The sequence below is a fragment of the Pleurodeles waltl genome, chromosome 8, assembly GCF_031143425.1.
Source record: "Pleurodeles waltl isolate 20211129_DDA chromosome 8, aPleWal1.hap1.20221129, whole genome shotgun sequence".
NCBI lineage: Eukaryota > Metazoa > Chordata > Amphibia > Caudata > Salamandridae > Pleurodeles > Pleurodeles waltl.
Window position 1 is genome coordinate 529144977 of NC_090447.1, and position 15745 is coordinate 529160721.

At 44.6% G+C, this 15745-nt stretch overlaps 1 protein-coding gene across 1 annotated transcript in view; it reads right to left on the reverse strand.

Annotated features, from left to right (window-relative positions):
* Nucleotides 1-15745, reverse strand: part of LOC138250112 (protein-lysine methyltransferase METTL21E-like) — a 194715-nt gene that overhangs the window by 102756 nt on the left and 76214 nt on the right. The window contains exon 3 of the mRNA XM_069204558.1: nucleotides 6585-6751. Within this exon, the coding sequence (XP_069060659.1) occupies nucleotides 6585-6751 (167 nt within the window). The remainder of the gene's footprint in view (nucleotides 1-6584; nucleotides 6752-15745) is intronic.

Here is a 15745-nt window from a genome sequence, read left to right on the forward strand (position 1 = left end):
ACCACAGCAATCTCTTTGGGCTTTTGTATTGCTTTTAACATGTCCAATATATAAGTACTATATTTTATTGTAGCTCCTCACAATGTCAGCAAAAATCTTTGTTACCACAATTAACCATAATCATGCACAACTCCAAAACCATACTGGCTGTCTGGATAGATTGTCACATCCAAATTCTCTGACAAGCAGCAAGCTCTTGTCAATACAACTGATTCTGCTGCTTGTGCTGAAGTCACGTTTGGCCGAGAAAAAGCATCTCAAATTTCAGAAATGGAACATACTGCAAAGACAGCTCTCAATGATCCTTATTGGTCTCTTAAATAAGAACCATCAACAAACATTGTCAAATCAGGCATTTCCAGAGGTGTCTCTTTAATTTTTGGTCTTCGTTTTGTGCATAATTAAGTAACCTCAATACAATTGTGGTCTGGTTCATCATCAATCTCATCTTTTTCCCTGCTTTCACAACTTCTGTCTGAAATAGGAAGCAGTGCTGCTGGATTTAAGATATTATACCTTCTAAAAGAAATGTTCTCTGCTTCAGGTATGACTTGCCCATAAAAAGTCATCCTGCTGTTGGTTATATGATGTGTCCTCATACTTGTCAAAAGAACTTAAACTGAATATAGGACATATCCAATTAAATTACAGCGCATCACAATTCCTTCACTTTGTACAATAGCAATACAAACATCTGCAACTGATTTCGAACAACCTGGAATACTTACAGCTACTGAATCCAATAGAGCTGACAAGTAAGCCACTAGGCACATTAGATCACCATGTTTCTTTGAAAGAATTGAATGTGCCCATCCACTTCCTTCATGACAAAATAGAAAAAATGTCAGAGTGTAATCAGGCATCCGAATTGCGGGTGCATGACACAAACTCTCTTTTAATTTTTCAAACGCACCCAAGCATGCCTTAGTCAAACCAGAGATATACATTTTTGGATAATATACAGTAACGTGGCTCCTAAAAGCATAAAGTGTCAACTGTCGCTATCTGGTCACGCTGGACTGGGTCAAGGTCAAAAATTCAGGCTGATTGCGATGGAGTTTGGGTTGGATACAGTCCCAGATTAGTCTCACTGATGTTTTATCTTCTCAAGTTTTGTGCCAAAAGTCTCGTTCAGATTGGAGAGGGTCCCAGGGTGCAAAGAGAGCTACACGGGTGGTGGTCAGCGTGACACAAAGAACAGGCTGCACGTCATGGATGGGCAGGCTGGAGCTTTGTGGTGGCGGTCCTCAGCGGATGATCCATTCTTGCTGTGCGAAGAGATGGGCTGGTGGCAACTTGAGCAGTATTTCTGTGCGAGCGGCGCAGATCCAATGCGAACGGACCCGAAGAGCCCAAAAGCTTGATTTCAAGAGCTCTTGAGCCCAAACATGAGTCCTTGACCTGAGAGGCACCACTTGGGGGTCAGGAACTTGCTGCAGCTGGGTCTTGGGGCTGGTTGGAGAGCCAAATATGTCCTTGAGGCTCAGATCAGAAGGCCAGCAGACTAGCCCTTTGAAACAATCTGGGGTCCTGGGTTAAAGATGAAGTTGCAGGTCCAGTTCTTCTTCCCCATGCAACAAGGCCACAGGCAGCAGGTCAGCACAGCAGGGCAGCAGTTCCTTTAGATCAGCAGTCCAGCGAAGTGGCAGTCTTTGTAGCAGCACAGCAGTCCTTCTTCCTGGCAGAGTATTCACAGGTCCTGAAGTGCACTGAAAATTTGGTGTCCGAGTTCCTTCTTTTATACACAGTTTTGTCTTTGAAGTGGGAGAAGCTTCTAGAGGCACACTTTTGAAGTGCACAGATGCCCTGTCTTACCTGCCCTGGCGTCAGTCTAACTACAGGGGGTAAGCAGCCCTTTGTGGGAAGGGAGGACACAGCCTATTAAGGTGCAAGTCGGGCTGTACCCAGCTTCTTCCACTCATCCTGCCAGTGATGGCCCATCCAGTCAGACCTAAGTTCAGCATTGTGTGTGGCTGTCTAGGAGGAATATACAAAACTCAACTGTCAGCTACTTCTGTCATGTGACCAAAGACAAGCTGCAAAACAACAAAGTGATGGATGAAATGCTTGAATTAATCTCAGCCACTGGCAACCGCTCAGGCCTCATCTTAATCCATCATATTTTTTGCCCACCCTGCCTCCTCAATTTGGACCTAGCCATATGCAAACAACACTCTTGATCCCGTTCCTCATGGAAACGGTCCAGTCCAACTGGAACAATGGATTGGGATGCAGCCCAAGTAATTACCAGTGGCAGGGATTAATTCAAGCATTTCAGCCTTCACTTTTTGTATTTCTTAGTGTGTCGGCCTAAGTAGGATGGGTATGCCCAGACGTGGGTCCCGTGTCCAGACTCAACCCAAGCTGTATCCAGCGGAAGAGCCCATAACTAGGGTGAAACTGGTCCTGAGTTTCTTGTGTTTTCTTTCAGGGAGGACCTGACCTGTCAGTTTGGGCTTGACTGCTGTGACTGGGGCAGGTTCAAGACTAACTTGCATATAGCTGGGTCCAAACTAAGGCCCAGAGTAATTACCATTGGCTGAGATTAGTTAAAGCATTCCATCCATCACTTTTTGTATACTTTAGTGTGTTGCTGTAAGTGGGATGTGTATGCCCAGATGTGGATTCTTTGTACACTGTGTCACTGGAACCAAGCTGTACCTGGCTGATGAGCCTATATCTAGGGCAAAACCCATCCTGGGTTACTTATGTTCCGGTTCAGGGAGGACCTTGTCTGGCAGTTTGAGCTGGACTGTTCTGACTTGAGCAGAGTCAAGATTGATTTGCATATAGCTGGTCCAAAACTGAAGTGACATGGTGTGGAAAATAACAATGGTTTGGGATGCAACCCAAGTAATTACCAGTGGCTGAGACTAATTTGAGCATTCCGTCTATCACTTTTTGTATACTTAGGGTGTCACCCCAAATGGAACAGGAATGCCCAAACTTGGGTCCACTGCACACTCTGTCAGTGGAACCAAACTGTACCCAGCTGATGATCCCCTGACTAGGACGAAACCAGCCCTGGGTTACTTATGTTACAGTCTAGGGAGGACCTGCCTTGGCAGTTCGGGCTAGACTGGTTCAATTAGAGCAGGAACAAGATTGATTTGTATATAGCTGGTTCCAAACTGAGGAGAATTGGTGTGGAAAATATCAATGGATTGTGTGTGGCCTCAGTAATTACCAGTGGCTGAGATTAATTCAAGCATCATATCAATCCCTTTTTGTATACTTCACAGACAGGCTGCAGGCATCAAATAGCTAAAGCAAGAAAATGCTAACTTTGTAAAATTTAAAATCTGACTTCACCATTAGTTAGAATTTTAAATTGTAATTTCAGAGACACCAAACATGAACTCATCATCTATTCCCATTTGGAAATTACACTTATAATATGTAATAAGGCAACTCCGATGTTATCCTCTGCGAGAGACAGACTTTGCAGTCGTGAAAAACAAATTTAAGAGTTTTTCACTACAAGGACATGTAAAACTTAAAAGTATATGTCCTTCTTTTTAAATTCATTGCAGCCTGCCCTCTGGGCTGTCATGGCCTACTGTAGGGGGTGGCATTTGTATCAAAAAGGAAGGGTTGGGCCTGGCAAAAGGTTTGTTTTGCCCGGTCGAAATAGCAGTTTAAAACTGTACACACAGACTGCAATAGCAGGCCTGAGTCTTGTTTAAAGGGCTACTTAATCGGGTGGTACACTCAGTGCTGCAGACACACTAGTAGCAGTTAATTTACATGCCCTGAACACATGTAGTGCCACTTTTCTCTAGGGACATATAAGTAAATTATGTATGCCAATTTGGTGCAAGCCAATGTGAACATGTTTTAAGCAGATATCACAAGCACTTTAGCACTGGTTAGCAGTGGTAAGGTGCACAGAGTCCTAAATCGAAGAAAAAGAAATTCAGCAAAAAGGGTAGAGCAACGACAAAAAGTTTGGGTATGGCCCTTCAGAAAGGGACATGTCTAACAATACTCTTCCTAGTACTTCCACCAATGAGGCTAGGATGATCACTGTGGAAGACTAGTAGGCATTCTAAAAAGGAGGTGAAAGCAATGGGTATCAGTACTGGTACCTGCAGAGGAAAGAGTAGAAGACACCATGAAGCCACAAATCCTGCCTAAATACGCAAGAGGAATCAGGCGACCAACAAAGGTAATATAAAATAAACGTATGAGATGGAAAGGCAAAGCAACCAATTATAAGTGGCAGCAGAAAACCACAGCAAACTGCACAGGTGCCAGGCAGTGAGCAAATGAATTGTGCCTCTTCTAATGGTGATGGAGTAGAGCTGAACTGGAAGCAAGCATCAAAGAGACGGAAAGTCCTGCTAAGGTATTAAAACACTAAGGGCCTGATTTAGATCTTGGCAATGTTACCACCAAGTTGAATCAGTGGTGGGCGTGAGACAACAGTGGCTATGGAATAGAGGTAAGCCTCACACACTCTACCCTACACATATACTTCCCCTGCATCACACATGACACACCCACCACAACAACACACTCATCTACACAAACTTGCACACACATGCACCACTATACACATCACATCAGCAACTGCCACACAACAACACTCATATGAATTCTGCATGCAGCAACACAACACAACAACCACAAGATCCACGCCATATGCAAGTGGCACACATACTGACACAACCACATTACACACTACGACTCCCTCTAAATCACCCAGCCAATCACATTGCACATACACGTACTGACTCACACACACAACTTGAAGCACAACATGAGAGGGACAGGTCTTCTTGAAATGCGCAGACATCGGTACCTTTGACAAATGTAATTGTACTGTCATTATTGTGCCAGGATTCATTTGGCAATGAATACTGGCACCATAATGTCAGTTGTGTATGTGTATGGCATGAGTTGTGTACCAGTGTGTCTCCATCCGTGTCTGACCCACCTGTGTCCCCAACATATGCATGTCACAGTAATTTAAAAAAACATACTGTGGCATGTATATGTCTGCAGTGGCCTGCGCCCATGTGCAGTAACCCGCCAAAGTATAAACCCAATGTGGGTTGCATACCATCATGTCCAGCAATGGGGAGAAGGGGGGGGCATGCTTTTTCCGTCGTCCTGTGGTAGCAGCGACAGAAAGTCCTATCCAGTCGTGTCCAGCCAGAAACAGAGGTTGAATCAGGACAAAAGGTGAGTTTTCACCACCCCCAATCTGCCAAGATACAAGTGGAGGTCGGACCACCACTTTTTGCTTGGCAATAAGGCACATCCAAATCAGCTCGGCAGTAAGTATGGTTGGAGTTCTGCCATCATCCACTCTTTGCTATGGCACCATTGTGGCGGATGGGATTCCTCAATGGAATCCCGGGCGAGTTATCATCTATGGGACGACCAACATCTAAATCCGAATGCCAGCATCTAAATACGACAGACAAACAGTCATGGCGGCGTTTTCTGTTGGAAAACTGATGGTGGGACAGTTACCGCCAACACCTAAATCAGGCCCTAAATCGCTAACACCATCTGTCTATTCCTTCATAGTCTCCAACCTCTCTGTCTGTCGTAATCCCTGACGCTTCAATTTCCTAACAGTGTCTTTCCCTGGGTACAACAACTTCTTGCCCCCATCCTGGAGCCTGGCCCTGGTTTATTCGGAAAAAAGCGTCAGTGCTTAGCCAGGATTCCAAGGCTCTGTACAAACTGCTGGTTCATAAGATCTCTTGAACACATCCTTGCTCTTCCTTCCTGCATACTACTGAAATTACCCTCAAGTGTCTAAAATAGTTTTGTGTCTGTATAATGGAAAAAAGTTGAGAACCCATGTGTAATATAGCACGTAACTCTGGGTGACACAGAATTTATTTAATGGACAGTTGGGGCACATTATTCAGTATTACTACCCATCTAAAAACCCTACCTTCATTAGGCTTGTAAGAATGAAACACTGAGTAAGCACTGTTGAGATTCAAACTTGTAAGCTGGAGGTTACACGGAGAACTCTGCAGAAAATGCTCAGTCTGGTGCATCTCCTGGTAGGAGAAGTGAACTACAGCTACATGGGTTGCAATGCTGCAATGGACACTTCAAGCATTAGTTTGCTGAATGCTTGATGTTAAGGGAACACTTAAATATAAACTGTTTAATTAGGCATTTATTGCAGTTGACTAAAGTAAAATGTAAGTAAGGCAGTTGTTCCTGAAACCACCGCTTGGCTGTACATGACCTTGACTCACTTGTCTCTCTATTAAGTACAGTGCTTCTTAGCATTACTGAAAATTGTGCTCTTTATGAATTCCAATACATACAAACGTACATACATACAGATGTGCATAAACAATACACACATCACCAGGGGCAATATATAACCTTTCTATAATGCTCAAATCAACTAGAAGCACAAGTAAACCTCGCACATTTCTGCATTACTTTGCATGACTAATACCTAACTATACCATCCACTCTCCCATTCAGAGGATGGAAGACCAGTGTTAGTGACTAGCTCTGTGCAGCAGGCAACGTTCTCACCACGTGCAACCAAGAGCAATTATAAAAGGCCAATTTTTGAAATACTATTAAACTATAATTACCGATGGCCAGACAGTGGCGCCATAAAAATCAGTTGCTTCCGAAATTTGGATTGCCTCTCCTGCAAAATTAAAACCTTCCCATGGGATGTTGTTTATCAGAGCAGGGAAGAAACGCCTTTGCATGATGTCTGCCACAATCTTCTGATCTTCATTACTCTCGGGGAGAGCTTAAAACAAAGAAAAGACAATTTAATTCAATCGGTTTTGACACGTGGAGAAAATACAGTCTCATCACAGGCTAACTTTTCTCTTATCCTCATTAGAATCAGAGAACAGCAATGTTGGGTATGGATCCGGGAGATTATCATTTCTAAATCCATGCTGAGGTAGTACTATCTCAAAACGTAGAAAATCTCACTTCAAAGTTAAACATTTTCAAAGTGACAGCACCCCAAAAAACTACTCTCCCATTACTCTCCCATTACAGTACACACAATTGAAGATATAGGGCCTCATTATGACATTGGGGTGCGGCAGAGGCCGCCTGCCATGGCGATACCGCCTTCAGGCCACACGGGCTGCCTAATCCCCGCCGGCCCTATTATGGGTTCCCCGATGGGCTCACGGGCAGAAAAAGTGTTTCCCAGAGGGGCACAGGGCCTTAACATTGCAGCCGGCTCCTAATGGAGCCGGCTGCAATGTGGCGGTGCAGTGGGTGCAGTAGCACCAGTTGTGCACTCCACTGCCCGTGCAGTGGAATGCCCAATGGGGCTGTGCATAGGGGCCACTGCACAGCCCATGCCAATTGCATGGGCGGTGCAGGGGCCCCGAGGGGCCCTCCGGATCCCTCATTCCACCAGCAGTGTTTACCGCCATAGACAGGCTGGCGGATGGGGACTCATAATCCCCAGGGCAACGCTGCTTGCAATGCTACCCTGGCGGATTACAGCCACCGGGGCTGCCAGGCAGCAGGCTGGCGGCAGCCTGGCAGTGTCAGCAGTTGGACCGTGGCAGTTAGGCCGTGGCGGCTCCGCCACGGTCATAATGTGGCTGTCAGACTGCCACGACCGCAGCAGTCCGACCACCACCATAGACCACCAGGGTCATAATGACCCCCATAGTGAGGGAGAAGAAAAAGAAAGCAGGAAAGAGGGGAAAAAAGAAAAGGAAAAGAGGGAACTGGGGGAATTGTCGCCCACCAGAAAAAAGAAAGAGCCAAATTTAAAAATTTAAAAAGGAGAAGGAGACAGTGTAGCAAAGAAACTATGGCAAAGGGAGGGAAGAGAAGTGTAAAAAAGGAGATACAGGGGTAGGCACTCCGAAAAACAAAAAGGCAGGAAAAATAAAAGACAAAAACTGGAGGAGATGGGGAGACAAGGGATACCAAGCAAAGGAAATACTGCACAATACTTAAACTAGGGCCTCATTTACAAGAATCTGACGCATCTGCTCTGATGCATCAGATTTCTTCCACAGCCCTACAACCCCTGCTGACAACATCATAGATGCGCTGTATTTACAATACAGAGCTCCATGGCACACATTTTCACATATGTGGCAGAAATTCTGATGCATCTTTAGTGCGAAACTCACACATTGCTGGATTAGCATAAAAAAATGACACTACTCCAGCAATCCGAGGAAGACTCAAATATGGAAAAGCCCTGCATCAGTTTAATGCCTGCTCTGAGCAGGTGTTAAAATTCTGAGGAAGTGAAGTCACATAACAACGCAGTGAAATGTTGTAAATTTCACTGTGTCAGTTCTGTGTGGCTTTTACTGAGGGAATGCTTAACTTGCATACATTGTACCTGGAGCAGGTATAATGTGACACAAGGATTTACAAACTGACGCATTGGATCCAATGCATCAGTTTGTAAATGTGGAGCAGTGTAAAGCTCTGCTTGCACAACCACTGCGTCAACAAAAATGACACTAGGGTGGCGTGATGGCCCTGTAAATTAGGCCCCTTATGTATTAAAGCTACACCATGCTTATACCTTCATTGCTTGTTAACCCACAAAAGGCAATATTAGTTTTAGCATTTTACCTTTGTGCCTAGATAGCTGTATTCTAATCATACCGCCCGATAACACCACAGTCCTCAATCATAAAACTTTGTGTAACTCATTTTTCGTGTTCAGTCCATGATTTACTCTCTCCATGTTTTGCATTCACAATGCTTCTTTCTCAAAATCAATAGGCGATTGCCTACTCTTCGACCTTGCATCATGTGGACAATTCCAACATCTTGATATTTTTCAAAGTTGATACATGTTGTAAAACTGAAAAATGTTTTCCCAAAAAAGACCATTTGTCATTGTTTTTTAGCGTTCAAATATGGTTCATCCATGTTTACCTTAATTGGTGCTTGATGATTCAAATGCAGATTTATTGGGTCATCCTTGTGGGATTTTAGCTTTTCTACATATCTTTGGGAAGAAATGCATAGCAACAGTTTTGGGCCCAACATTCATATATATAAATTAAATAACTTTTAATTATTTTTTTATTTAAATTTCATGTTTTAGAATCATAGCAAGTATTGAAAATTCATATATACAGCCATGATGAAGCAATTTTGCGAAACATGCGTTGGCTATTTTTCAGAATAATTATGAACCTTGACTGCATTTGTTTAAATAGCGGTACTTCAGAATAATAACGACTCTTGGCAGAAGGTTTGAAAATATTTGATGTTAATTTATTGATTGCTGAATAAATTCATGAAAGACTTCTATCTGAAAGGCACAAACGACAACATGTATCCACCCATTACCTCCAGCAAAATAGGAGATCACACTAGTTACAAGATAGCTAACAATTCTTGAACGTAAGCTTATAAATTGGGAGAAAAGCTATTAAATTACAGAAATATGTTTTCATTACAAACTAGAGTCTGGTTTGGTACAGTGAAGGTGTGCAATCTATAAATGGACTTAAAATGGAAATTAAGTCTTCCATCATAACTTCTCAAACCTGCTACACTGAGCCATTTTATGTAAATAGTGGGCAATACATTTGGTACTAATCTGCTTGAGTGTACTGTTTGTAAGCATCTTATCTATTTTAATATGTGATTTGTGTTCAATGTCCTATACTTATTGTGGCATTTTATACAAGGTCTGCATTTTAATATTGTTTTGTGGAAATGGACGAAACATCTCAAACGATTTAATGATTTACAGATTTGTGGGTCACAGAAAGAATTGATTCATCAAAATGCTTTCGCCAATGTGTTTATTGACTCTATAAAATACGATCAACTTCACAATCCCTGGATTCTAATGAACAAGCATTTGACAAAGCCAATAGGTCTCTCCCATTTGGAGCCCTATTGTCTTTGCCAATGTGTTTTAGCCATGTTGTACACATATAGGGCTGGTGTTGAGCATGGCTAAATGTTAGTGGCGTAGAGCGGGGTGGGGTGGAGTTGTGTGGTGTGAAGTGGGGTAGATTAGGGTAGATTAGAGTGTGTCAGATTGGGTTAGTATGGAATGGAGTAGATTGGAGTGGGTTAGATTGCAGTAGAGTGGAGTAGACTGGAATGAGGTAGATTGGGGTAGATTGTAGTGGGATAGATTGTAGTGGGGTTTATTGGAGTGGGTTGATTTGAGGAGTGTGGTAGATTGGGGAATAGTGGGGTATACTTGAGTGGGATGAAGTGGGGTAGACTGGGGTGGAGGGGAATGGAGTGGAGTAGACTGGAGCTGAGTGGGGTACACTAGGGTAAATCAGGGTAGATTAGAGTGGAGTGTTCGATAGCAGTGGGGTAGATTGGAGTGGGTAGATTGGGGTTGATTGGAGTGGAATAGAGTGTCTTGGAATGGACCGGGGTAGATTGGGGTGGAGAGCAGTGTAGAATCTAGTGGAGAGGGGTGGGGCACAGTGGTGTAGATTGGAGCAGAGTGGGTAGATTGGGGTAGTTTGTGGTACAGTGGGGAAGACTAGGTTGGACTGGGGTAGGCTGGGGTGGAATGGGGTGGAGTGGGATGGATTGGGTAGAAGTGGTAGGTTGGAGTGCAGTGGGGTAGATTGGAATGGAGTGGGGTAGATTGGAATGGCGTAGAGTGGGGCAGATTGGAGTGGAGTCGAGTAGATTGGGGTACATTAGAATGGAATATATTGGAGTGGGTAGATTAGATTGGGTAGACTGGAGTGCGGTGAGGTAGATTGGAGTGGGGTAGAGTGGGGTGTGGTAGATTGGATTGGGGTGGAGTAAGGTAGAATGAGGTTGATTGCGGTGAATTAGAGTGAATAGGGTTTATTAGGGTGGAGTCAGGTAGACAAGTTGATTGGAGTGGAGTGGGGTAGATTAGAGTGGTGCAGTTTGGAGTTGGGTAGATTACAGTTGATTGAAGTAGAGTGGGGTAGACTGGGGTAGAATTGAATGGAGTGGGGTGGATTGGGGTAGAGTGGATTGGGAAAGATTGGAGTGAAGTGGAGCAGACTGGAGAGGAACGGAGGGGACTGGAGTGGAGGGGAGGGGATTTGGACAGACTGAGGTAGATTGAAGTGAAGTGGAGTAGGGCAGATTGGGGTAGAGTGGGGTAGAATGGGGTGGAGTGGGGTAGATTGAGGAGTGGAATAGATTGTGGAGGAGTGCAGTGGGATAGATTAGTAGTGGAGAAGGGTAGAGTGGAGTCGGGTAGATTGGACTAGAGTGGGATAGATTGGGGTGGAGTGGGGTAAACTGGAGTGGAGTGGGGTAGATTTGAGTAGATTGGAGTTGGATAGCTTGGAGTGGGGTAGATTGGGGTCTGATGTGGGGTGAGGTAGATTTGAGTAGGGTAGAGTGGGATGGGGTAGAATGGAGAGGAGTGGAGTGGGTTGGAGTAGATTTGGTTGGAGTTGGCTAGATTGGGTTAGATTGGAATGGAGTGTGGTAGATTGGAGTTGAGTGAGGTAGATTGAAGTGGAGTGGGGTAGGTTGGGGAAGAGTGGGGTGGGTTAGACTGGAGGTGAGATGAGTGGAGTAGATTGGGAAAGAGTGAAGTGGGGTGGGGTAGATTGGAGTGGAGTGTGGTAGATTAGGGTGGAGTGGAGTGGGGTAGAATGGGGTGGATTGGAGTGAAGTGGGGTGGAGTGGGGTAGATTGAAGTGGGCTAAATTGGAGTGGGGTGGGCTAGATTGGAGTCAGATAGTTTGGGGTGGAATTGAGTGAGGGAGTAGATTGGAGAGGGGTGGATTGGGGTGCAGGGGGGTAGACTGGGGTGGAGTGGATAGACTGGGGTGGACTGGAGTTGAGTGGAGTGGGGTAAATTGGGGTAGATTAGAGTGGAGTAGGGTACAGTGGAGTGGGATGGATTGGGCTAGAATGGACTGGGGTAGAGTGGAGTGGGTGTATTGGGGTGGATTGAAGTAGGGTAGATTGGGGCAAAATTTGGCTGGATTTGAGTGGGGTAGTTTGGGGTAGAGTGGAGAGGCTTAGCTTGTGGTAGAATGAAGATAGGTAGATTGGAGTGGAGAGGGGTAGATTAGAGTGGAGTAGGGTAGATTGGAGCGTGGTAGATTGGAGTGGAGTGAGGTAAATTGGAGTGGGTTAGATTGGAGAGAAATGTGGTAGATTTGAGTGGAGTTGGGTGGAGTAGATTGGGGTAGATTGGAGTGGAGTGGGATAGATTGGGGTTGAGTGGGGTGTATTGGGGTAGATTGGAGGGAAGTGGAGTGGGGTAGAATGGGGTGGATTGGAGTGGAGTGGGGCAGATTTGGGTGGACTGGAGTGGAGTAGCGTAGATTGGAGTGGGGTATACTGGGAAAGAGTGGAGTGCAGTACATTGGAATGGAGAGGAGTGGGGTAGATTGGAGTGGAAGAGAGTGAGGTGGATTGGAGTGGAGTGGCATAGATTGAGGTACTGTGGAGTGGAGTGAAGTGGGCTAGATTAGTATGGAGTAGAGTGGTGTTGATTAGGATTGATTGGAGTGAGGTTTGATAGATTGGAATGAAGTGGGGTAGACTGGGGTATATTGAACTGGAGTGGGATAGACTGGGATAGACTGGAATGGAGTTAAGAAGGTTGAAGTGGAGTGGATTGGCATAGATTGGGGTTGACTGGAGTGGAGTGTGTCAGAGTAGGGTAGATTGGAAACAAAGGGGGATAGATTGGAGTGGAATGGAGTGTGGTGCATTGGAGAAGAGTGGAGTGGGGTAGATTGGAGTAGACTGGGTAGCCTGGGCTAGATTTGAGTGGAGTGGAATTGGGTAGATGGGAGTGGAGTGGAGTTGTGGCCATTAGGCTACATCTCTTACATCTAAGTGCATATGAATATAGGGTGCCAGAAATGCATATATGAAGGAAGACGTAGGCACATGTTTTAAGGAGAAATGGACTAGTTGCAGCACTGCACAAAACTGAAGCAAAAACTGTGCAAAAGATGAAGAAACGATACACCATTTAAGCTAATTCTTATGTTGTGTAGCATCCCAGTAGTAAGATATGAAAATAATCAAATGCATATAACACAGAGTAAAGCCTACATGGGCCTTTAAGAGAGATGATAGCTTACATCTGTATTTTGTTTCCTCATAGGTAATGGGTTCTTCAATATTATCGTTCCAATGAAACCGGGGGAATCTCCTACTAATTTGTTTGGGAGTTTGCAAGTAGGTCTGTATGTCACCTAAGGGATAATTTACAGTGCTTGGTTAAGCCAGTAAGGATAAATAATTCATGCCTTTGGACTCCAGAACAATGTGGGAAGCATCTGACAGACTTTGTACCATGTTCCAAGTCAATCAGTTGGTCAAATGATTGCTATGCTATGGGTGTTTGTGTAGTACACATATCACCTATGAGGGTATCTAGGCACCTCGCAGGTGGGTAGGTGGAGGGCCCCTAGATGAATATTCGAAGGACTAGGTCTTCAGCTTCTTGAGAAACTCAAGAAGCAATCAGGAGTCTCTGATATTTCGTGGGAGTTTGTTCTATGCTTTGAGGGAGATGTACGAAAAGGCACAATCTTCCTGTTCTGCTTTTGTGTATGCAGGGTATGTGCACAATTGAGGATCCGGCTGAGAGGAGGTGTTTGTAGGGATGGTGGAAGTGTATGCAGCTGTTGAGGTATGAGGGACCGATGTGATGTAGTGCTTTGTAAGTGTGTGTCAGGAGATTGAATTGAGTGTGTTTTTGTATGGGGAGCCAATGGAGTTCTCTGAGGTGAAATGCAATTTGGGAGCAGTTAGGTAGATTTAGGGCTAACCTTGCAGCTGGTGTTCTGGATGGTCTACCGTTTGTTATAAGCGGTTTCGTGACTCTGGCATATTCGTGGTCAAGTTTTCTGGACATCAGTGCTTATGTGACTGTTTACCTGGTGTTCTCTGGGAGCCACTTGAAAAGGTTACACAGCATCATCATGGTGTGGAAACAGGTAGAGATCACAGACTTGACTTGGGCTGTTTCCTAGGTTTCTAATGTGGGTGGTGAGAGTGGGAGTGAGTCGACATTCGGCAGGCCACCACACAGAGAGATCTTTCTGAAAATGGCTACTTCAGTCTTGTCTGAGTTGACTTGAAACAGCTGATCTCCCCAAGGTGGCTTTAACCGTCATCCAGTTGGTGAAGTTGGTTCTTGTCACAGGTGCTATGTCTGTATGTTACAGTGTCAGTTGTGTGTCCTCTTCATAAGAGAGAATGTTGATGCTATGTGTTCCGATGATATTGGCCAGTGGAGTCATGTAAATGTCGATAAAGGTTGGTCCTAGATATGATCCTTGGGGGACTCTGCAGATGGAATTCCTGGCTTCCAGCATGAAGGGTTGTGACTTTCTGAGTTCTTACAGTTTGGACAGAGCAGATCCAATTGAGGGTGGAACTTTGGATACCTGTCTCGTGAAGTCTTCTGATCAGGGTGGAGTAGGAGACTGTATCGAAAGTTGGCAAGTAGGATGAGGGCAGCCATTTCCCCTTGGTTGAGGATCATGCTAATGTCGTTGGTTGCTGTGCTGAGGGCTGTCTTGGTGGTGTGATTGGGTCTGAAACCTGATTAGGTGGTACCCAGGAGATGGTGTCGTTTCAGGTGGTTGGTGAGTCACTTGCTGATAGCTTTTTCCATGACATTGGCTGGGTTTCGTAGTAGGGAGATCAGGCGATAGTTACCTAGCTGGTTGAGGTCTGCTGATGTTTTGTTTTTAGTAATATGTTAACTGCTGCATGTTTCTAGGCTTCCAGGAAGTTGGCAGTAATGATGGGTGTGTTCAGGATGTGGACGAGTTCTTCACTGGGAGGTGCCCATGTTGTAAATGTGGTGGGAGCAAGGATCCGTGAGGGGCCCAAAGTGGATGGTTCTCATGATGTTGGATGCTTCTTCCGGGGTGATTGTTTCCCTGGTAGTCAAGGAATTTCCTGTGCTTTCTGTGGGTAGACAGGAGTTGAGGCTGCTGGGGTTCAGTTGAGGGTCAAAGTTGTTGTCCATAGTTTCAATAATGTTACTGAAGAAATCCAATACTTTGTTGCATAGGTCTTAGGACTTGGGATATTTGATTAAACAGTTTGGTTTCTAGTAATTTCTTGTAACACATGCAGTTTGTTTCTGCCTTTATTTGAAGATCCAGGCATTTCAGAGTCTGGAGCTCATGATGAATTGCTGCTGTGCTTTAGCGTTGTCAAAGACTGCTGTTGGATATGGTGAGCAGTGGTCAAGCAGAGATTTTTCAAGCCTAATCTTTTCAGGTGCCCCGGTCCTTTATTCCAGCAACCCTTTTTTTTGTTCAAACCATTTTATTGAGAAAATAATCAGTTACAAGCTAGATAGTGAAAACACACTACAGGGTACATTGTGTTACCTCATATGACCTCATATGTAAACATGTGAGATATATCATAGTTAAATAGAAAGGTGCAATAATGGCTGTTGGTATATCATTTGGGAAGCATGGTGGTAAAGTGGAGAGGAACTTTGAGAGTATCTCTTAAGGTAGTTGGGAGCTGAGTGTGGGATCTCCATATAAGATGAGTATTGAGGTCCCGAAGTGTGCTCAAGATGTATGAGGCAAAATAAATAGTAGAAGAAAGAGAAATAGAGGCGAGAAAATAGATGGGGGTGAGGTTAAAGAGAAAGAGGGGGCTGAGTCAGCAGGGTCTGCAGTGAGGGCAGGTCTACTAAACCTATACTGGTGATTTAGTTCTGTCTTGGTGGGTGAGTGGAATTGTGCGAGTCGGAAGGATGTTGGGGCTATGGGGGATCCATTGTTTGTAGATATAAATCAAGTTCTTCTTCTTCTTC